We start from the raw sequence: 22065 nt of genomic DNA, 5'->3' as shown, positions 1-22065 counted from the left end.
GCCTTTGATCCAGAAAATGCCTGTGGCTTGCTGGTGGCCGCGGGATTCGACCAGTTGAACCGTCCTGGTTCCATCCGATATTCGAAACTGGGTCTGACAGGGCAGTGACAACCGGTAGCAACCAGGACGTACTAATAGCCACCTACGCAGTACATGCAGAGGAGCTCATCACTGTGCTCTCACCACCTTCAGCAGGCAGGCACGCACCGCGCACTTGATCAGGAGCAGCGCTTCAGTCGACATTGCTTGACTTTAGAAACGGAGCTAGGCTAAGCTAAGCTAAGCTGGACTAACGCTACGCTACGTTAACCTCGAGCCACTAAACCCTTCCAGCATACCATCCTTTCCCCCGAGACCTCCAGCCTCCAAGCCCTCCTGCTGCAGCCCCGTCATGGCGCCAATGGCCACCAGGTACTCCGTAAGGATTATTTCATACCACGGGTAGATGCATCCCCCCGTGCCCTTTGTTCTTGCCTTCGCCCGAGTCGGATCCAGATCTGTCGGGCGGCGGGCGAGCGGCTGCGCCAAACACCTAAACACTCAATATCTCCCCCGTCTCAATCTCATCCCTTTATGTCTGTTGTACCAAGGCCGGAGTAACTGTGTACGGAACAATTGGGACGCCGGGCAGTAAATTATTACCATGATACAACATGTAATACCAGTAGTGATCCGTACATACTGTAATATCACTTGCGCAATCCCTGGTGCAGCCGATCCCTTGGTCCTGCCGGGGCCTCATTAGATCCGGGGTCTTGCCATTTCCGACCGGGCAGCTTTGCCCCAGCTTCCCAAGACGACATTGAAGGGAAGGAGCCGGCCAGTATTGAACCTGGACCTCTTGCAAGTCATCGATTCGACAAAGCTCCATTCCATTTTGAACTTGCGCAAATTTCTTTCCGTCGTGGTAGCATGCGTCTGCAGTCAACAGAAGAGATGCCATGGGTTCTGGGTCCCCGGGGCCAGGATCAAAAATCTTCCACCACGCCCCTGGCCGATGGTAACAACCGGCATATCCAAAACTACCCTGCTCATCACAGCCTATCCAACCATCTTATTCGCTTCCCGTCTTATTAGTACTATGCAGTCTTTTGCCAAAACGGCTACTTTACCCCCTCCTGAACCGTCCGAACCGTCCTTGTGGGCAAGACGCAGGGGTTATTGTCCATTCGCAACGTGTGGAAAACAACTCATTGTACAATCTGGTCTCTTGTTGGCTGTCGCCTTCCTATCCTATCCACTGGCAAAAGGTCAACCTGGTTTGGGTTGGTCTGGAGATACTGCACAGTGCTGATTTGAGGTATAATATTCTCACGGTATGAAGTTGTCGTTCGCCAATATTGGCCCATCTTATCTCTGCGCTCTGGGAACTCGTCGTTGCAGCTTAATTCCAGAACAAAACTTAAATTTCGCCATGCAGGTCCACGTCGTCATGGCCAGCCTGCGTCGGCACTTGGAAGTTGAAATCAATGTCCAGCATGTGTGAAGCTGCTCACAAAGCATAAGCACTTGACGCAATGCATCATGATGGCGTAACGACAAGTCAGCCGCCACGCACACTTCGCCCTTGAAAGGTCTTGGATTACAGAATAGCGTCTAACTGAAGAGATCAGCCTTTGCGGTCTTAGTCCCAGCACCTCACGCGCCTCTCCCCTCCGCATCAACTCGGCCTCTGCAAGGTCTGTATGCCTATCCCCAAGCACGCACCAACATAACTCTAGTACCTACTCAAGTACAAGAGACGTACGATCTTGATACTAGTTGCGAAGGTGTACTATAGTATGTAAGTTATGTGGCGCCGTGCCAGGATGTCCCGTTCTGACCAGTTGCGTTTTGCCTCCTACCGTCTCCTAACGAAATCCCCGCTTCTAGAACTGACAACTCATCCTTCTTCCTTTTTTGCACTCCTTTGTGCCACTCAGAGCTGTTGATCTTGCTGTCACCTGCTCGGCGCCACTAGGTAGACTAGCTAGAGATTTTCCGACCAACGCATAATTGCATGCTGGGTAGTCACTAACCAGCTCCCTTTAGCGATGCTCCGTACAAGTGCCGTGGCCAGCCGGTTGAAAACCGTAAACCAAGGAAGATGATGCACGTGCGTTCATGTTGAAAGAGCGTGGTGCTTTCTGGAAAGACAGTTCTTCTGGTACCCGAAAACAGCAGTATCATACAAGAACATGCACAACGCTGTCGAATCGACTATCGCTGACCAAACATCTTCCGATATCCATTGGCCCGGATCAAAGTGTCTCTCAACAGGCTCCCGAGTCCTCCGCTGTCCGCTGGTCTCCACAAACGTCAGACCGACCCCCTTCCCCTGGATGGATGTCGGGGTTCAATCGGTCCTGGGCACGGAGAGGTCCGGTGAAATATGTCGTGTGACAGACATGACAACGTAGACGCACAGCCAGAGTGTCTGTTTAGGACCGTGTTCGAGCTTGGCAGCTTGGGTGTGTAGAACTGAGAAACATCCTGCCCCGTGTTCCAGCCGCCGAATACGAAACAACCTACTAGGTAGGCATGTTTACGGAACGGCCTGCCTACTAAGTAATACCCAAGTAGGTATTTTAGGTACTTAAGCAGATAGGTGCATCGTTTTTACCACAAAGGGGCTTGAGAAGGTGCATTAGAGGTACGAAAAACCGAGGAGGGAAATTTAAAAGCTCTCCAGCGGTTAGGTCACATTACCACAACCGCGTGGCCGGACTTGGCTTGAGCTGGATAGATTATACCACTTGGCTCCGGCCCCTTCAATTGTATTCTGCTAATGATCAGTGCAGAACACACAGTGGCGTGTTTGCCCAAGTATAGCCGTGGTCCATCAGTTGCGCCCAGTCATCACAGGGCACAATTCGCACAGGCAATATCTGCCAGCACATGACACAATACCCGTCATTGCAATTGAACCAACCCTAAACGCCCAGCTAATCTACATATCACATCTCCATACTCATGAGATACATCTCAAGAATACGCATAAACTTGGCTACAAATGCCTCCAAATGGAAAATCACCTTTGTTCCCGTCTTAATACGATGCTCATAAAACGCAGACCACTGAATTACCTCGCCCTTGAGACCGTCGTCAATAAGTTTAAGGAGCTTGAACGTGAGGGTTTTGAGAATCGTCGTAGGCGGGATACAGTGCGTCAGCAGGTCGTAGAACTTGGCGCGGACTTGCAGGATTCGCGCCGGCGTATGCTCATCCATTATTTCTTTGGCGATTTGGCCAATTAAAGCCTCCCAGTCTGCTGGAGGTATGGGTGTATTTTCAGACACTTTCTCACTGTTATTCCCCGCCAGTCAGTCAGCAACCCCTGTACCGGTATAACCTATACCTGTGAAAGGAGAAACGAAAAAAAAAAAAGAGAAAAAAAAAAGGAAAACGTACTTTTGCGCATGGACAGCCTCGTACATCAGCAACGCCCTCCTTAAATTCCGCCCACTCTCCACGGCGATCCTCTCGTGCAACCCCTTGACCACCTCCCAGCCCTCCTTCTTCGCAGACACAGCCAACACGCTGCAAATCTCCTCGTGCGTTGGCGCGGCAACTCTCACAAGCAGTGTCCTTGACCGAATCGGCGCGATGATGTTTGCCGTTGAATTCGCTAGCAGGATGAGCCGCAGGTTGGGCGAGTACTTCTCCATGGTTCGACGCAGCGCCGCCTGCGCATCTCGCGAGAGCTGATCCGCCTCATTGATGACGACGACCTTGAACCGCTGCTTGGCGGACTGGTCCACCTGCTGCGTCTGCGCGACCTCCTTTAGTAAATCTTGCACAACGACCCTGTCGTAGTTGCCTACGTCGGAGGGTGTGATTTCGAGGTGGTACACGGATGCGACAATGTTGAACTCGAGCTTGCGGTTGCTGGTGGTCTGGAAGACGCGCGAGTCGATTTTGATCTTTTCTACGCCTGGTCCGTAGAGCTCCTTGAGAGTAGCTACGATTCGGGTTTTTTTGCCGGCGCCCGAGGGGCCGTAGACGAGGAGATGTGGGAAGTCGCCGCTTTGTGCCTGATTTTTGTTGGTCAGTCAGTGACAGTGTTAGTGGACGGGAGCTGCTAACTAGTGATTGGAGACGGTGGGAGAGCTCTGGATGGTATGTGAGAGCGTCGAGGGATCGTGGTCGATGCTTGTCGACTATGAGAGCCATTGTTGCGGTTGGCGTCGTGCAATGCTGATGTGTGGTGGGTTGAGGTGGAAGCTTTTTGAAGATTGGGGAGACGCGTTGGCGCGTTAAGTGCAGCTGGTTTAGTGGCATGGTACGTACCAGCAGGATCCACTACTCTACGCGGGCCATACTTTCCTACTAGGTTCCTAGTTCCTCATGATACAGCAGACTGTAAGAGAATATGACATTAGGTGATTGTAGTGCAATTCCTCTTTTTTTGTTGCGAATGATTTCTTTGCCTGAGGGATTTGCGTTTCAGAACAGGGCTCAAGACACCTGTAGCACATGTTACAAGCAGAACAAACCTGCAGGTTCGGTTTCTGGGAAGGTATATTCCCCCCCCTTACACTTCCTCTTCCACCTTTATATACAATTCTATATTACATGCATTGTCCCTTGTTGTACAATCACATGGCGGCATCATGGAAATTCTCATGGCGAACGAGAAGCGTCACTCGTGCTGCCAGCTTCGGCAACAGGCGTAGCAGCAGATGCCTGAAGCAACTCGGTAGGTGCGATTTGTCTCCTCGGTCGCTTCAAATCCTCCAGAGTAATTCCATCCAACTTCGTAATCCCAACAACCGGAGCGTCGCCCTTCTTGACAAACTCCCACTGGCCTACATGCTGTTAGCCGCACCGTTCGACATGCCTCGGAGACCATGAGACTTACCAGGCAACTTGTTTCCTGCCAGACGGAAAGCATCTCTTACAATCTGCTCGTGTATTCGCCCCTTGATCTCAAAAAGCACCTGGCTCACGGCCATTCTCGTCGCCCAGTGGTCAAAGGAACCTTTGCCTTTACCCATACGCATCTGAAAACGTTAGGATACAGGTCTATGGACCCCATGCAAAAACTTCTGCTCACCTCGTTACCGCTGACGTAGACGCCGACATTGCAACACTTTCGCTTGTACAATCGGTATTTCTCGCCTCGAAGTCGCACTTTGATTGTGTCCTCAGCCATCTTCAATTGCTTGGCGCTGATTCTTCTGTGGTGGTCAATCATACGCAGACCATAGTCACCCCAAATGACAGTGGTGCCCTTTGTTGATCCGCCCGTGGCTACTCGCGGGCGGCCCTTGGCCATCTTCTTCTTTCTGTTCAAACTTGGTTCCAGCCACGTCCCGAGGACGGGGGATGTGGTAGAAAAAGCCCGGACATTTGGGAGCCGCCCTGCCGCCTCGAGAGTCCTTGATTGACGTAAAATAGGAGTTCGAGTCTGTCGCAGGGGTGCTGAAGCACAAATTCTCAGCCCTTGGAAGGCATTGAGGAATGCCGACGAGTTGACAGACGCCATTGTTTGGGAATTAGTCGTTGGCAGGCGCTCTCACAATATCCAGAACTCTCGAAAAACTTCCCTAGCAATGCGCTGTAGCCTATTGTTTGCGGCCGGAAATTTCAGGCTCCCCACTGGTGCCCCCTCTTGTCGAGAGTGGAGCACTTGGCTGGTGCCAATTAAGCTCAGGTCACGGACTTCGCGTCAGCTTCGCGTCCGCTAGTGGAGCAACGTGCACGTCACAGGACAATTTCTATGCTGCTCCTCAATTGCCTGCCTGGACCTCACGACGACTCGTTCTCAAGGTAGCACCGCTCAATGACCATGAGAAGGGTACTGGTGCCCTTTGGTCGAGTCTCCGTTGGCATTGACAAATTTTCCAACCCTATCCATTCGCAGTATGCCTGATATCCGGTCCTTCTTCACCCCCAAGGGTGGTGCACCTCCCAAGCCTGCACCGACCAAGAGTGAAGATGCTCCCAAATCAAAGCGAACGAGTAAGATTGCCCCCTATGATGCATGACATTCTCCCATCTAATTTGCGGTATAGAAAATCGAAAGGTTGTTGAGGACAGCGATGAGGATGAAGTTGTGTACGTCATCCTTATGATTTCACAAATGGCGTACATCAGACTGACTAAAACCCAGGGAAACCAAACCGGCCGTAAAGGCTGCTCCCAGGAAAAAGAAGACGTGCGTATAAACAATTGCCCCGCTGAGTCAATTCATGGGATTGATGTTTGTAGTGATCTGGAACCGCAAGGAGTCGCTATTTCCGCAGACGACTACTTTGCATCATCCAAGAAGGGGGCGAATTCTAAGCAGTCGACGCCAAAGAAGGGAAGCTACAAAGCGCCAGTTAAAGAACAGATACCTGTCAGAGCAAGTCCACGAAATAAAAAGCCAGGTGCGGCCGTACAAAATGGGTCACCAGCGAAGAAGAAGCCCACGACATCTTACAAGAAGCATCATGTTGACGATGATGACGATGCATACATGGATGATAGAGATAACGATGGAGACGATATTTTTGCCGCCGATGTTAAAGGTCGAAGCAAACGTAAGAACGATGACTATGCTGAAGAAGAATCCGAAGAAGAGGTACTACCGAAACCGAAACGTGTCGCCGGTCGTGGACAGGCCGGAACAGCCCAAGACACAAAAGCCAACAGCCGAGTTGCGCCAGCGACGAGCAGGAAGCGAAAGTCTCCGGAACAGGAATCAGAAGAGGAGGAGTTGCCTCGAAAGAAGCCAATCGCGACAAAACCACGTGCACCTCGAGCCAAGAAGGTAGATGAGCCCGAAGACGCAGAAATCCAAAATATTCTTGATAGCGTAGCCACTGTGAGACCGCCAACACCACCCCCAAAGGATCCTAACGCCAAGTTTGACTGGAGGAAAGCCGCTGCTGGAGGAGGCAATGCTTCAATACAACCCGTGGCGTCAGCGGACCTACCGGAAGGCGAGGAAGAATGCCTCTCTGGTTTGTCATTTGTCTTCACTGGTGTCCTGCAGACGATTGGACGGGATGAAGCCCAAGCACTTGTCAAGCGCTATGGCGGTAAAGTGACAGGTCAGCCAAGCAGCAAGACGAGTTTTGTTGTTCTTGGTGATGATGCCGGGCCCAGCAAGCTGGCTAAGATTAAGTCTCATGGTATCAAGACCATTGATGAGAATGGTCTGTTTGACCTTATCCGCAAATTGCCTGCCTATGGTGGCTCTGGCAAGGGGGCACAGAAAGCGCAGGAGAAGAAAAAGGCGGAAGAGGAGAAAGTTAAGCAGCAGATTGCGGAAATGGAAGCAGAGGAGAAGAAACGAAAAGCAGAAGCTGCCAAGGCAGCTCAAAAAGCAGCCAGCGCCCGTGGTGCTGCTGGCCCCCCTCCCCAGCCTGCTCCCGCTCAAGCCGCCCAGCTTCTCACATCCAAGTATGCTCCTACGCAACTGAGTCATATTTGCGGCAACAAGGCTCAGGTGGAAAGGATTCAAACTTGGCTTCGAAATTGGCCCAAGGCTAAAAAGTACAACTTTCAGCGACGCGGCGCAGACGGTCTTGGCGGAGAGCGGGCCATAATCATCTCTGGCCCGCCAGGCATTGGCAAAACGACTGCTGCCCATCTTGCTGCCAAGCTGGAAGGCTATGATGTCTTGGAGAGCAATGCAAGTGATGTAAGGAGCAAGAAGCTGGTCGAAAACGGCGTGAGCGACGTTATGAATAACACCTCCTTGTTGGGATACTTTGCTGGCGATGGCAAAACCGTTGATGCGGCAAAGAAAAAGATCGTGCTTGTCATGGACGAAGTGGACGGCATGTCCGCCGGTGACCGAGGTGGTGTTGGTGCTCTTGCCAAGTTTTGCAAGAAGACGGAGGTCCCCTTGATCCTCATCTGTAACGAACGTCGGCTCCCGAAGATGAAGCCCTTTGACCATGTTGCTTTTGATATCAGATTCAACAGACCGACAGTTGACCAAGTGCGATCGAGAATCATGACCATCTGCCACCGCGAAGGCCTCAAACTCCCTCCAGCGGTGGTTGACGCCCTAATCGAAGGCAGCAATAAGGATATTCGACAAATCATCAACATGATTTCCACTGCCAAACTCGACCAGACGACCATGAATTACGACGAGGGCAAGGCCATGACAAAGGCTTGGGAAAAGCATGTGGTCCTCAAGCCTTGGGATATTTGCCAAAAGATGCTCGGAAGCGGTCTCTTCGCCCCCGCGAGCAAGGCAACCCTAAACGACAAGATTGAACTGTACTTTAACGATCACGAGTTCAGCTTCCTCATGATCCAAGAGAATTATCTGCGAACCAAGCCAATGGCTTTGAATGGGAAAGGATATAATAAGCGCGAGGAACAATTGAAAGCTCTGGAGCTGTTTGATCAAGCAGCTGAGAGTATCAGCGACGGTGATCTCGTCGATCGCATGATTCACGGCCCTCAGCAACACTGGAGTCTGATGCCCACTCATGCGGTATTCAGCACTGTCCGCCCGGCAAGCTTCGTTTCTGGGCAGCTGTTGGGATCCAACTTTACATCCTGGCTGGGCAACTTTAGCAAGCAGGGCAAACTCGGCAGATATATCCGCGAGATTCACTCGCACATGCGTCTCAAGTCCTCGGGCGACCACAACGAGGTCCGACAGCAGTATCTACCTGTGCTCTGGAAATATCTTGTGAATCGCTTGGAAAATGAAGGAACGGATGCGGTGCCCGAGGTCATTGATCTCATGGACAGCTATTTCCTCACAAGAGAAGACTTTGATGCCATTCAGGAGCTTGGAGTTGGGCCAATGACGGAAGAAAAGGTTTCCATTGAATCGAGGACAAAGGCTGCCTTCACCAGAACGTAAGTTGAAGCTTGATGATACGAAGTAGAGCCAACCACTGACGTGCCTCCAGATACAATTCAATGAATCACCCTGTCCCGTTTATGAAAGCGAGCAATGTCATTGCACCCAAGAGGCAGACAAAGGAAGTGCCTGACTTGGAAGAAGCCATTGAAGAGGAAGACGATGAACAGGCTGTTGAAGTTCCAGACGTCGATGAAGATGAAGTTGATCTCAAGAAAGACAAGTATATCAAGCAGCCCAAGAAGAAACCCGCCAAAAAGTCTGCCAAGGCTGCCGCAGATGATGACGGGGACGACCAGCCTAAGAGCAAGGGCAAAACCAAAGGAAAGGCGAAAAAGTAGGGTGCGATTTGTGTACTACTATACTGTTGGCTATGCGGGGTTTGCCGATGTCAGAAAGAAGGGTCAGAAAGAAGGGTCGGAAAGAAGTCGAGTATTGGTTGAGGCTGCCTGAAATACAGCAAATACGATGTCGCGTTAGCTTTACTGTTGGTTGCATTCAGAGACCACTCCGAAGTCGAGTGCATTAATAACGGTGGTTTTACAGTATTGCCATGTTTCGTAGGACCACATGATGATGCACCCAGGTCAAAGCTGCAAGTGTAAACTCTCTGACAGAGGAAAACTGTGAAATACCGCGACACAGCTGCTCAGAATCATCTCGGCATTATGGTAGAAGATTACATTTCTCGACATAAGGCATTGTAACACCTTGAAATGGGATGCATTTAACTTGGGGTGGGAAGCAGCTAGACTGACGAGCTTAGTTATGTGGGAATATAAAAACATGATGCCGGGGGAGCATTGTTCTTTCAGTTTTCGCGGCAGCAATGAATCTGGACAACTGGCGGCCAGACCCGCTCCCGCTCCCGCTCCCGCTCCCGCTCCCGCTCCCGCACGGATAGTTGCCAACGTAGCTCGTGTGGCTCAGAGTGGCTGTCCGTGTGTGGCTCATCTGTTGCATCGTTTGACCTTCCCAACATGTCCCTACTTTAATGACCTGCCACAGCCATGGCATGAAATGCGCAACTCAACTTGAGACCGCAGTATCAGCACTCGTCATGGTCACTAGTAATCGATCAAGGCCAGCGAACACCTGATTGTCTTTGATATCGGGAGTGTTGATCGGAAAACCGGTCTCTCCCCTGACATGGAGCCTTCATCCACAATGTCGAACTCGACGACCCGTCAGCTTCTCCGGAGAACAGTGAATCTCAAGGATGCCCTATTAGAAGATGACAATATCCTGACACAGTTGCAATATCCGGAGCAGAAGCAACGGTTTTGGACTTCACTGGCTGCGCGTAAAGCTGAGATTGAATCTATGATTTGCTACCAGCTGGGAGTTGATTGGTGCCATCTCTGCACCGTGGAGACATGGAAATCAGGCAGCTTTAATGTGGTCATACCTGTTCTTCTGCACCACAGAGAGACTGTCTTTCTCCGCATACCGCTCCCATACAAGACTGGCGAAGGGAACGCCCCAGGGAATTCAGACGAGAAGTTGCGGACAGAAGTCGCAACCTACATCTGGCTTGAAGAAAACTGTCCAGATGTCCCCATTCCGACTCTACACGCATTTGGCTTCCCTGATGGATCTGTAGTAAGTTACATGTATATTATTTTTTTTTCCCGGGCTCATAATTGTATGCAGTTTACGCATCCGAGCAATACTCCATTTCTTACTGAAAAATTGTGGCAGTTGAGGAGATGGATTCTGAAACTCTTGGGTCGCCCAGCTCCATCTCGATATGTACCTCGCAGATGGAATAGTCCGTTGGAGACGGGCTACGTCATCCTCAGTCAGGCCAAGGGGACAATGCTTTCATTATCATGGGAAGAGCATCGGCATGATAAATCGTATCGAGAGAGGTTATTCCAGAACCTTGCGAACATCACCTTGTCAATCAACAGAATACCTCTGTCTCATATTGGTTCCTTAACTTTTTATTCTGACGGCTATATCTCTCTATCAAATAGGCCGCTTGACCTGCACTTCCAGATGCTAGAGAACGAGGGTGTTACATCCGGCATTCCACGACAGCGGATTTATGCCGCAATTGAGCCTTATATATCTGACCTTCTTTCACTCCTAAGATAACAAGATCCTACATCAGCCAAACGCAATCCATGACCGGGAAGATGGTGAGAGTCAGCTTGCCGCTCTGACTGCTCTGCGAGCTATCATGCATAGGTTTATCCGCCCAGAATACCGCGAGGGGCCTTTCTGCCTAACCCTTACCGACCTGCATCAATCGAATATCTTTGTAGATGAGCAATGGAACATCCAGTCCATCATCGACCTCGAATGGACATATGCAAAGCCAATCGAAATGCAAGTCCTGCCGTACTGGCTTACATCAAGGGCGGTTGACGGCTTTTATGACGCAGATGCTGTAGCCGAGTACGACGCCATTGTGGATGAGTACCTGAGCATCTATGCCGCGGAAGAGAAACGACACAGCGGCGTAACTACTGAGGCATCAATCAAGCGTCATGTGTGGAAAAGCGGTAGCTTCTGGTACTTCCATGCAGTCTCGGTACCAAAGGGCATGTACAACTTGTTTAATCGACATATCCAACCTCTTTTCAACAAGGAACATTCCGAACTCAGCATATTTGACGAGGTGTTCTTCTGGTACTGGGGAGAGAATGCTACTGAGACGATACGTACAAAACTCCAGGATAAGGAAGAATATCTCCAAAGGGTAACGGAAGCTTTTGGGTGTCAAATGGAGCCTTTGCAGAGCTCACCGTCTGCACGTCCAGACGTGTCGGGACTGAATGCCTCGATCAAGTACTTTGACCCGGGCGCTGTGGCCGGAAATGTACAGCACTAGGTATTTTCATGTTCAAGTATCGTCCCGCGAATTCATCTTGCCGTACTTTTATTATAAATATATTCATCTACGCCCCTACCCCAAGTTGCTGTTTCCCTTGCTGCATGCTCTGGGTGGGTTTGTCAGCTGGATTTTGTCCTCTTGGAGGGCGTTTTACCAATCAGAAAGAATCAAAACATGAATCCTCCCTTGATGTTGGAGGGTTTGGCCAAGTATCATGTTAAAAAGTTTGGGAAAACGTACTACAGAGGACGTTCGGTTGAATACCAGTAGGTTCTTATTCTGTTAATTTGAAGTCGAAGCAGCATGAACAAATCCTGTGATTTGTACCAACTCTTTTGACGCATAAACTCATTTATGCAACTTGACATAGAGTTAGTACGTACTAGGTAGCAGTGCCTGCCGAGATGGTCCAGAAAGCCGTGGCATATTGGGGGCGCCAGCTGTCGCCCACAAGCAATCCTTTGGCTGACGAACCAACGGATTTCCGCTGCCAATTATCTCTCGTTGCAAGCTGCAAAATCCTTACGAAATGATTGATGCTTCGCCAGGCGCTGCTGCGCGTACTGTGTAGTGTGACTCTTGTCTGGTCGGCAACTTTTGCCTTTGGTAGGAGACACAATATCGAAGCCTTTTCCGCTGAAGAAGAATCCAAGACGGACAACCCCGCTCTGGGTAACATGATGAAACAGACGGCCCTGACGAATTCTTCATCCAACCAAGGACAGAGTGCATCTGGCCCGTCCAGTGGGCCAAGTCACCCAACTGATACGTTCCACAGCATCAGGAAGTTCGACTAGGCAATGCAGAAGCGTCGAAGGGCTGTAAAGTACAGAGTACCATTGCTGCCTGCTCAAACTTCCGGATGGCCGCAGGAGACACATGGGTACATGATTGGCTTGAAAGGAAAATGGCCTCGCATACTATGGACGCCTGGTTGTGTGTTGACCGGATTTGTCTGACTTGACCCCTCTTATAGTTTAACCCTCATTGCCAAAGATGCATCGCCAGCAGCCAACAAGACTCAACTTTTGGTCTCATCTTTTTTTTTTGGGGGGGGGGCATGAATAATTCTGATTAATTTCAGCTTTGATGCAGAGAACGCAAGTTGGGATTGGGAACCTGAGTATGTAAAGCGCCCTTTAACAGAGCGGGTAGATCCGTCTCTCGAAGGTTGTCACATACCATATGAGGCCTACATTGGGTCCACTCTGGGGGAACAGTTCCAGCTCGGCCGCTTGTTAAGGGAGGATGAACATCTGGGAGAGGCTGTATACCAACCAGGTCACAGCACTGCTTGCACCCAACAAGACGCTTGAGGCCAGGTCGTACTGCTTAACTGGGCTTTCCAGAGAGCAGCTAGCATCAATGAAAAGACGCATGAAGAGACTTTACAACAAACATGGCGTTTCCAAGATAGACCGGGCGCGGAAAAAGTTCATTGTCTCTACAGCAACAGTCCTGCAAATACCCCCAAAGGCGAGGGGGGGAGTGGGAGGAGGAGACTTGGCGCTCCAACAAGTACGAAGGATCAAATGACTTTCCGAATCTCGAATTATGACACTGAGTTTCCCGCACTACACGAGACGAAATCGCCGCGTCATACTAGGATGGGAGTTTGGAATAAAGAAAGGTTTTGGGCCTTCCCTAACCAACCCTTGAGTTGTGAAGAACCCGTCAACGAACGCTCGGCCAGAGACAATCATACCGCCGAGGAACCAAAGCCACCGAGCTCGGGGCAGAACCCTGTGGTCACAAGCAACGTTCTTGATTCATGTGCAGCTCGTTGCCCCATGCGGCGTGGAAGGCGAAGAAGACCAAGAAAGTCCAAAGCTAAAGTAACTCAATTGGAAACTCCAGGCGAGACATTGCACGGCAACTTGGCTATTTTCCATCCTAAAGGCGAGATACACGACGAAACAGGCAGCCAAGAAGCTTTACGCGTTCCGCCACAGAATGACGCGAGCGCCATACAGTTGGGTAGTCTCGTTGCTATGCACGAGCAATTGAATAATATAGCACAAAACATCGCAACCTTGAGCGACTGTCTTGCGGAACAGCATCGTGTGGTCCAGACAGCAAGGCAATTTGTAGAAGGAAGAGTCGCTCGGTTGTCCCAAATTATGGACCAGCAGAAGCCTGGCATGGCCTTGGATGAAGAGACCCTTCTCTTCTCACAGCTGGAACGCACTTCGACATCTTGTGCGTCAATATGCCAACAGTGCCTGGCTCGGTCACGATACAAACCGGCCGTGATTACGTTCGAACTCGCAGGGATATTTGCCCCGACTCCCGACAGAGGAGTTGGTCGTGACAAGCCCGGCGCCAAGCCCCTCTTGATTTCTAGCGGGAATCGATGTAGTTTCCGAGAGGCGTGACGGTGCGGGCCCTGAGAGCTGATATGTCGGGGCTTGATTTTGAGACTGTGTGGACGCGAAGGGTGGTCGGTCCGGGGACCATGGTGAAGAGGTGGGTGAAGATGGTATAAGCGCTTGCAGCAGCGGCATGACATCCCTGGCTGTGGACAATCAGCGGCTCAGAGGGCACGTGGTAGCAGACGGACAGTCGAGCAGGATCAATACAATCGCTTCGGACGGATTGCAAGTAGGATTGATTGACCTGCCACTCTGGGCCGGAACCAGCGACCACGCCCAAGCTCAAGGACTCTCCAAAAACCGGCAGATGATCAAAGCCACAGTCGCGAGCAGAATTGCCCCTGTGTTCCCCCCAGTATATGAGAGAGCCGCCTCTCTCACCTGGGCGGCTCTCTCACCTGCAACGGCAGGCTCGCGCTGCGCTATCAGACAATCATGATGGAATCCCTGAATGGGCCGAGCGCGAGTCTACACCCGCGCGGCTGCCAGACGGGTATTTCAAGGCCTGCCCCCGTGAAGGAGCCGGTACTTGCTAAACCTGGTACGAGCTGCTCCGTACGCTGGATTAGCATCGAACCGAGGCCAGCAAATGATAGGAGACCTTTTGTAGTGACTCACTGGCACTTCATAAAAAGTAGTCTCAAGGCCGGAGAAAGTGCGCGCCTGCCTCCACTGCCTCTTCCGGCGCCGCAAGCGATGGCTCCGGGTGGGCGAGGTCCAAGAGGGAAGAGTCCAGGTGGCGGGATGGCGAGAAGGACCGTGGTGTTTTTGAAGTCGGCTCATGCTGCACACCCACGTCTGCCATCGAGTCCCTCCATAACGCCGAGGTAGGTGAGGCTTGCCTGACAGACGGGCACAGCCTGGGGGGTTAAATGGCCTCGCCATACAACGCCGTTTGACCCTGGGACGGGCCTGCAGTGCTGATGTGTTGTGTTCCGGGTTCCAGCTCTAACCTCGCCCCCCTCCAAAAAGCGAGCGGTGTGCTCAGCAGTACATGGGGGAAACGAAGAATTGGCCTGGACTTTGGCACCTGGGCTTCCCGAGACCCGGTACTTTGATCTTCTCCTCGAGGCTCTTGCAGCAGATCACTCGTCATCATCTATGATAATCGGGCAAAAGACTGAGCCGCGGAGGCAACACTTCCAGCATCTCCCCCCAACCCAACCTGGACAAAACATTCCACGAAATTTTACTTTGGGATGCTTAATCCGACGAAAATTGCAATGTCCTCTTATTTCCTCTTTTTTCAAAGATACAAGTCTGAAGAGCCTTCCCGTCCCATATTCAGCAACAAGCCCGGCCTTGTCCCAGGAACAAGCGCGAAAACCACGTGCAACTATTCCTCCATACAAGGCGCATATTTTCACTGTTTGCCCTTGCTGTAGGATCCCTCCGTCTCACCCCCGTGTAGTCCATCCTTCACCTGGCTCTCTGTGTTGTCCGGACCAGCTGATCCATTCTCGACTCCCACCGAGCTTCCGCAATTCTTTGCGGCTTCGTCGACGGGCCAGAACATGTCTCCAAAGTCACCTGTCTCCAACCTATTAACGACTTTCTTCACCGTAGACATGGAGGTTTCACGCTACCGTTACCGGAAACTAGTTCGGTGTATCCGGCCGATACGGGTCTATTACTTGGTGCCGACATCTTCATAAGCTTGCGTGAAAGAGGCCGCCGCTTGTAAAAGAGGTGTATAACTGGCAAGTCCGCCGACATAACATGACGGGAAAATACTCAACACAAGCCTCGAGTAGTGTGCCTGTTATATACTCGTCGTAATGGGATAATGGCCTCAGAAAGTCTTTCCTATTGGGGAGATGGGCCGCGTATCTTGCCATTCATGTGGTTACGAACATTGTAGCCATGTCCGACGAAAGCTACCAACCCTGTCTCAGAGCAGATGGTCTGCTACGAGGCCATATTCGACTTACGTGTCTCTACCCCTACCTGGTGATGGTGCAAGGCAGGTATCGGGGTTTCTGCAGCATGGCCCAGCATGATGGAATAGGACAATTGGGATGATTACCCTTGTGACGAGCAGGAATCACGTCTCCTTCTGAAAGCAGCAACAAATGGCCACAGAGGTGCGGTCACACACGTTGGCGCCACTCTTGCGAGGCAGCCTCATGTCAGTTCCTGCATTGCACCATGTCCCTGGGCCCAGGTATCTCCCACATCGTGGCCATCCTCGGGAATTGACCTATGTTTGCGGCTTACACTGTCGACATGTAGTGCTGCTATGAATGTTAGCCAGACTTTAGGACTGGGGGAGCCGGTTGAGGACTGACTATAAGCGTGGTGCCATGTTATTAATAATAGAAGATAACTTGTGCTTTATGACTACTTCTTCCCGTAATGTTGAGCTGGATAGTCAGGCGGCTGCTTTGTGTCCCGGGGTTGGAATAACGTACTGACTATGCTTCTTCTTTCTGCGTACCTAGATAGGCAGATAGGTAGCTCAGGGATCCGTCGCTTGTCTTTTGGCCATTTAAGTCAAGGAGTGAATACTGGGTAATTCCTCTCTTTCATATTGTCGACGCAAGTGCACTAGAGCACTGACATTCAAAGCTACTCTTGCTCACGCACTTGATCGACCCAGTACATGATACAGGGCCTCCTGTACGGAGCAAATACCTAAACGTAGCTTCCTGCTTTTCAAGGTTCAACAGTAACACAACTTGACGGAAAGGGAAATGTAGGGAAGAACAGAGGCGACTAGGCCGTGTTGCACTTTTACTGCATTACATGATGCCAGAGTATAAAAAGAGACAAAGGGCCAAGTAGTCATCTTGCTTCGGACTCTTTTCTCCCTGCGCATTGCGCTGTACGATTGGAAGCCAGTCCAAGCAATTCCAGCAGGGACATAGTTGCCACCCCCCTTCATGAACAGTGGTATGCGGACCACGCTTGGGTTACCGATTCTCCGTCAAGTCTCGGGAGTCCATGGCATGGCGGTCAATTTTGTCGCAGGCCTTGACGTCGCATATACCAGAATTGCATCCTTTGCAGCTGTTAGCCAAGAGCCATCTTACAAGGCTGATAGATAACTATACTTACTTCCATGTGCTAAGCAGTTATCCACTAGAAAGGAGCAATAACTACCGGCTGGTTTGCCCTGTGAAATTGAGTCGCATTAGTATCTGGCTGGTAAAGGAGGATGTGCCTCTGAGAGTTACCTTGCAGACTTCAGTGAGCTCATTGGTACGAGGGAATGCCGCGACAGCGAAAGGCAGGAGAGCAAAAATGTAGCGCATGTCGGCTGACTGACTGATGTATCCGGAGAAAGAAATTCAAAGTACCAGTCGTTGTTGACGAACTGAATTGAATCGAGCCGAGGCTAGAGGATGCCAGACTGGCAACTTCTATTCATTTCTTCATTCACAGCCCACGAGGCCATGTCGGCGATCATAGACGCTGGAATGTTTTAGCACCATTTTTGCGGGTTATTTGATGCATGAATGGCCTCGAGCAAGTCCGATTCGTCTTCTTTTGTTGTGTCTCACGTCGCGTAGACGGTCTTCATCAAAGACCAAGAGCCCATGTCTGGCCACATTTGGCGGTTATCGCTGCGCAAGTTGATGATTTCCTACCCGCACTTCTCTCGACGGCCTTTGTCAAAATTTCGAATAACGTTCAGGTGGTTCAGGTGGTGACAGGTGTGTGGTCTTGTGATGATATACCGCGCGGTGGTGCTGGCTTCAAAATCGGAATCACGGCTCAAGTCCGCTCAGGTAGGCCCAGACCATCGACTTCTAACGACGTTTCAACATTTAGACGAAGAACCAAACGAAAGAATAATATCATATGTCGAAAACTATGACTGTAAAAAACGAACAAAGCCGCAGTTTTGGAATCGGCTCATCTGCCCCTGCCTGGGTTTGGTTCCTTTTTTGCCTCCATTAATGGGGGTGTCTGCGGCACAAGGGAACAAGCGAGAGCGCAACAGTGCCACACGCGCTCATTTGTTTTGGGTTGCATGCTGTCTTGTTTTTGTGATAATCCCCCCTGAGTAGAAAACGGAAAGGGCTCAGTGTTTTTTTTTCGGTGCTGTTTGACGTGCCGTTGACAGATCGTTTAGATCTGTCATTTCACCCTTGGGCGATGATCACCGGCTGAAGGAGGTCTTCGCTCTCGGCAAGATGCGAGCGCGGACATGGTGACAATGGCGACTCCATGCCTCATTGTTTGCCGGGCTTGCACCCCGTGCTGGCTCTCGGTGCTGATCCGTTCTGCAAGGCGCTTCCCAGTGCGGGTAATAGTTTGATGCTGACGTCGCAGGAAAACAAAGTGACTCTATGGCGGTAGCCATGCAGGATCCCCGTAATAAATCAAAACAAGCTCTCCATATCTCTGCTCAGCGAGGGCATTTCCAAACCCCAGAATCCTCGAGGCTTGAAGAAGATGGCCGACCCGCCATGTTTAGCGACCCGTGTCGTTCGCAGGGTCATTCGTGACTGGTTCAGGCTCTCTGGCCATGGTGCTCATAGGATGAGGAACGGCTGGAAAAATACTCCGTAAAGCGGAGGGCAATGGGCAGCTGTGGTGGGAGCCCATGAGCCAGGAGTGCAAAGATTTGGATTGTTGATGTCTGGTTTTTTGGAAGTTGAGCTATATCAATTTGAAGTTGAGTGGATGTAGAAGAAGGGGCTCGACAAAACGCCAGATAAATCCTAATTAGTTAGGGTTAAATAGGATTGCCAGACAGTACTACGGTGGGTGGGTTCAAATACTTATGCCCCCACCCCCCGCTGTAAGTCATTCACATACGAGTCGCTGGCCATTTTAGGTGAGTGCTCGAAACACGCCCAGAGAACGCTTGAACATGCTCCCAAAACGGATACAGACATGTACTTTGCAAAACTACTTCTTATCTGCCACCATTATTATGTTCATATATGGTACGCTTTATGCGCTTATGTTACATGGATATGTGTAAAATATCTCGTCTCCGCTCTCCTCCTCCCCCCATCCACGAGAAACTGCTCAAGCCTATGGCCCATGAGGGAACCCCCCGAAAATAAAAACAATTGGATAATAACACAAAGCGGACATAAATTCGCGTTCCAGATTCTGAAAAATTATTTCTCAGGCGGTTGATATTGCTGCTGCAGCTCGTCAATCCGTTCCTGAAGCCGCGCCTCCTCCTCGTCAATCTCCTGAATTTTTTGAAGGTATTGCCTCTTCCTTTCCAGCTCCTTTTGTCTGTTCCGAAGCATTTCTAGCTCTGCCTCCGCATCCGCTGCGGCCCCTGAAGAGTCCTCGGCCGCCTCTGTATGGGCCTCTTCCTCGTCCGCGGCTTGCGGCGGCTCTGGACGAGAGACGGCCGTCGTTGTACTGAACGACATTGCTTGGCTGATGGCATCCTCCGGAGATACGTCCTCGGGAGACACTTCTGGTGTCTTTCGGAGGGGGTCTGAATCAATCTCGGCTATCGTGTTAATGTACAGCGGCAATGGGGCGTTTGGCGGCGTGTGTGACAGCATTTCGTGCCTCATCTGCGTCGAACCTATCTTGGTTTAGCCATCTTGTCCACCCATTGACATCGGTATTCGTGTATCTAGCCACATAGACATACCTAGTAGCTCAGTATACCCCATGACAACAGACTCGTTGCGTTTTGGCGGGGCGTTTCCTTCCACGGGAGACGTCGCTCGTGATTTGCGCCATCGGTAGCATCGTATCAGCCACAAGGGCACGCCGATTACCGTCACAGTAGAGACGACAATGGTTGCGATGACGGCGGGGGATAAACCTGGACCATCTGAAGGAGGCGCTGGAGAGGCCGTGGGAGTAGCCGTCAGACCATCGGTTTGACCACCTATCGGGGCATTGCTGATAACAGTGCTGAGTAGAGTGTGAATCGGGGTGGCTAACGAAGTGCGTGTAGGAGTCCTCGTTGGGGGAGTGCCTTCGCTGCCATTTGGAGTAGAATTTGGAGTGCCGGTTGAAGTAGCGCTAGCTGGAGTATTGCTGAGGTCGCTGCTTGGAACAGTCGCCGAGGTCGGGGTACTGGTCCCAAAAATACTATTACTCGGCGGATCTGGAGTATTCGAGACTGGACTGCTGGTCGAGCTAGATGAACTGAATGCTCCGACAGTAGAAATGTAACTTGGTAGAGCTACGGAGGGTACCCCCGTAGAGGGCCCGAAGGCATCCAAACAACTCTGGCTATTCTTCAGAACCTGGGGGAAGTCCTTTAACCCAATATTGCAAGTTTTTTCCGTACAATCTACAATGTTGCCGACGATTTGGTACCTTTCTATAATCTTGCAACTGCATAAAACGACTTCGTCGTCGTTCCCTCTGCATCCAACCAAGGGTAGAACTTGGAGCATGCAAGAGAGGATGCAAGGGTCCAAGGTATCGAGGTTCCTGGCTATGATGATGCTGACCGTAGAGAGGATGACCAAGAGGAGATTCATTTCTGCTGAGAGGTGGATAGAGACGAGGAGTAGAGGCCAGATGGCGGGAGAGAAGGGAATCAAGACAGCTCTTGGGCTCGACCGCTGGGTGCGGTGCCGCAGGAGGTGGTTGGAGCGCGACGACGCTCATGATGAATGCCTAGACGCCGAGGTCCCAAACCACCTCATATTGGCAGGCCGCTTTGGATGCTTCACCCTCCTCATGGCATGAGTTAAATTGCATATTCGATTTTTTTGTGGCTCATTGCGTGTAGCCCTCTCCTGGCAAGTTGGTTGGTTGCTGGCTAGTTACTCGGGGCACGGGGAGCCATGAGCGCCGTTTCTTTGAGCAGCGGAAGACTGCAGATTGGCCCCTGCGGGTTTGCGTGCCTGCTTGTCAATGTCAGCTACTTGTCGCGCATTTATCCCCAGTGTGTCGTTACATCATGATGGAGAAGGGAAAAGTGTTTGCAAGTCTTGGGCGCTGCTCCGGTGCACCGATGGGATGAGACCATTAGGGCATTATCAACGAAATCATCCATCCGCGTAGTGGTCGAATGGTAACGTAGTCGTACAGAGACGCATGGAGAACATGCAGAAGAGCTGTGACACCATCCTGGCCTGTAGGTTTCACAGAAGGTCAAAGTTGCCAAGGTGCGCCGCCAGGGCCCAGGGGGGAATGACCGGATGGCAACGCCGACGAGTTACAATGCAATGATCCACAGTCGACAGTACAGCTGCGATGCATGAAAGGATCGAGATGAATGAATCTTTGCAGTCTGTGCTACAAAAAAAGACTTGATGAGTGCGGGAAAACGGTGGATTGCGAGCCAGGTTGGGCCGCGCTGGCATATGGACCCCTTCCTCGGGACTTGAATAATCCCCAAATGCATAAAAGCGAGTGGAAGCGCTCGCCAGGTAAAACTCCCAGTTGCAGCCAACAGATTCTGTTGAATCCCGGTCTACACTCCGGATTGGGTGTACACTGTAGTTGCAGTACGTAGTACACCCAAATGTCGCCTTTCCAAGCCAAGGCCTGTGCACAGGTGTCTGGTTCTAATATTTGTATTGCGTGGAGCCCACAAGACGGGAACAAGACAAACCGCTCAGACTTCCTTCCTTGGTTCTCTATGCCGCCGTTCATGCATCTACTCTCACCCTTCCGCTATCCCGACTGCGACGACGACGTTGATGAGGGCAATTGGGCCACGCGTCAAGGTCTACAGTCAGCATCATAATTTCATAGGAGATTTTGATTATCAGTCCTTGTCTTTCCAATTCTTGAGGGCCGACCTCCACCATCCCTGCTGCCAATCCAGTCAATGGCACAGTCGTAGAATCTGCCGCGGTCATTTGATACGCCAATCACATGTGTCATGAGTCCAAGTTGATGTTGAATTTCCCATCTGTGTCCTGGGCCCGACAAGGCACGTGTCAATATCCCCAGGTGCGTGTCTTGGCCGGAGATGGTGTTGGAGTCCGTGAAACAAGAATATGGTTACACAAACGTCCCTCTAAATGAAACTGTCTATTCGACTCGCACGAACTGTACAACCTTTGCGGCAACTACTCTGTATTGAGACTATGGCAAACCGGTAACACAGGCCAGTCCCGAGGGAACTAGCATATCAACAATACGACGTGGCACAC

At 51.1% G+C, this 22065-nt stretch overlaps 6 protein-coding genes across 6 annotated transcripts; 3 read left to right on the top strand and 3 right to left on the bottom strand.

The window, feature by feature from the left end:
- Positions 1 to 2936: 2936 nt before the first annotated feature.
- On the bottom strand, positions 2937 to 4152 carry RFC5 (Replication factor C (RF-C) subunit; the record flags this gene model as incomplete). The annotated part of the gene is made up of 3 exons (XM_007814697.1): positions 2937 to 3285; positions 3391 to 4013; positions 4066 to 4152. The coding sequence occupies 3 exons, from the start codon at positions 4150 to 4152 to the stop codon at positions 2937 to 2939; spliced, it is 1059 nt and encodes a 352-aa protein (XP_007812888.1).
- A 450-nt stretch (positions 4153 to 4602) lies between these two features.
- mrpl16 (mitochondrial 54S ribosomal protein uL16m) lies at positions 4603 to 5467 on the bottom strand (the record flags this gene model as incomplete). Its single annotated transcript, XM_007814698.1, has 3 exons — positions 4603 to 4787; positions 4841 to 4982; positions 5036 to 5467. The coding sequence occupies 3 exons, from the start codon at positions 5465 to 5467 to the stop codon at positions 4603 to 4605; spliced, it is 759 nt and encodes a 252-aa protein (XP_007812889.1).
- Positions 5468 to 5691: 224 nt separating this feature from the next.
- Positions 5692 to 9572, top strand: rfc1 (DNA replication factor C complex subunit Rfc1). The gene is made up of 5 exons (XM_066122869.1): positions 5692 to 5943; positions 5997 to 6039; positions 6095 to 6139; positions 6193 to 8796; positions 8850 to 9572. Exons 1-5 carry the CDS (start codon positions 5847 to 5849, stop codon positions 9139 to 9141), a joined length of 3081 nt encoding a protein of 1026 aa, XP_065972090.1. The 5' UTR covers positions 5692 to 5846; the 3' UTR covers positions 9142 to 9572.
- Positions 9573 to 9967: 395 nt separating this feature from the next.
- Positions 9968 to 10900, top strand: J3458_021987 (uncharacterized protein; the record flags this gene model as incomplete). Its single annotated transcript, XM_066122868.1, has 2 exons — positions 9968 to 10402; positions 10502 to 10900. The coding sequence occupies 2 exons, from the start codon at positions 9968 to 9970 to the stop codon at positions 10898 to 10900; spliced, it is 834 nt and encodes a 277-aa protein (XP_065972089.1).
- An 85-nt stretch (positions 10901 to 10985) lies between these two features.
- Positions 10986 to 11639, top strand: J3458_021986 (uncharacterized protein; the record flags this gene model as incomplete). The annotated part of the gene is made up of 1 exon (XM_007814700.2): positions 10986 to 11639. The coding sequence occupies one exon, from the start codon at positions 10986 to 10988 to the stop codon at positions 11637 to 11639; it is 654 nt and encodes a 217-aa protein (XP_007812891.2).
- A 7052-nt stretch (positions 11640 to 18691) lies between these two features.
- On the bottom strand, positions 18692 to 21300 carry J3458_021985 (uncharacterized protein). Its single transcript, XM_066122867.1, has 3 exons — positions 20859 to 21300; positions 19590 to 20805; positions 18692 to 19520 (listed from the first exon to the last, which is right to left on the bottom strand). The coding sequence occupies exons 2-3, from the start codon at positions 20434 to 20436 to the stop codon at positions 19093 to 19095; spliced, it is 1275 nt and encodes a 424-aa protein (XP_065972088.1). The 5' UTR covers positions 20437 to 20805; positions 20859 to 21300; the 3' UTR covers positions 18692 to 19092.
- Positions 21301 to 22065: the final 765 nt, after the last annotated feature.

Source organism: Metarhizium acridum (genome assembly GCF_019434415.1).
Source record: "Metarhizium acridum strain ARSEF 324 chromosome Unknown scaffold_587, whole genome shotgun sequence".
Classification (NCBI taxonomy): Eukaryota; Fungi; Ascomycota; class Sordariomycetes; order Hypocreales; family Clavicipitaceae; genus Metarhizium; species Metarhizium acridum.
The sequence above is the reverse complement of the archived record's forward strand: the minus strand, read 5'-3'. Positions and strand labels throughout refer to the sequence as shown.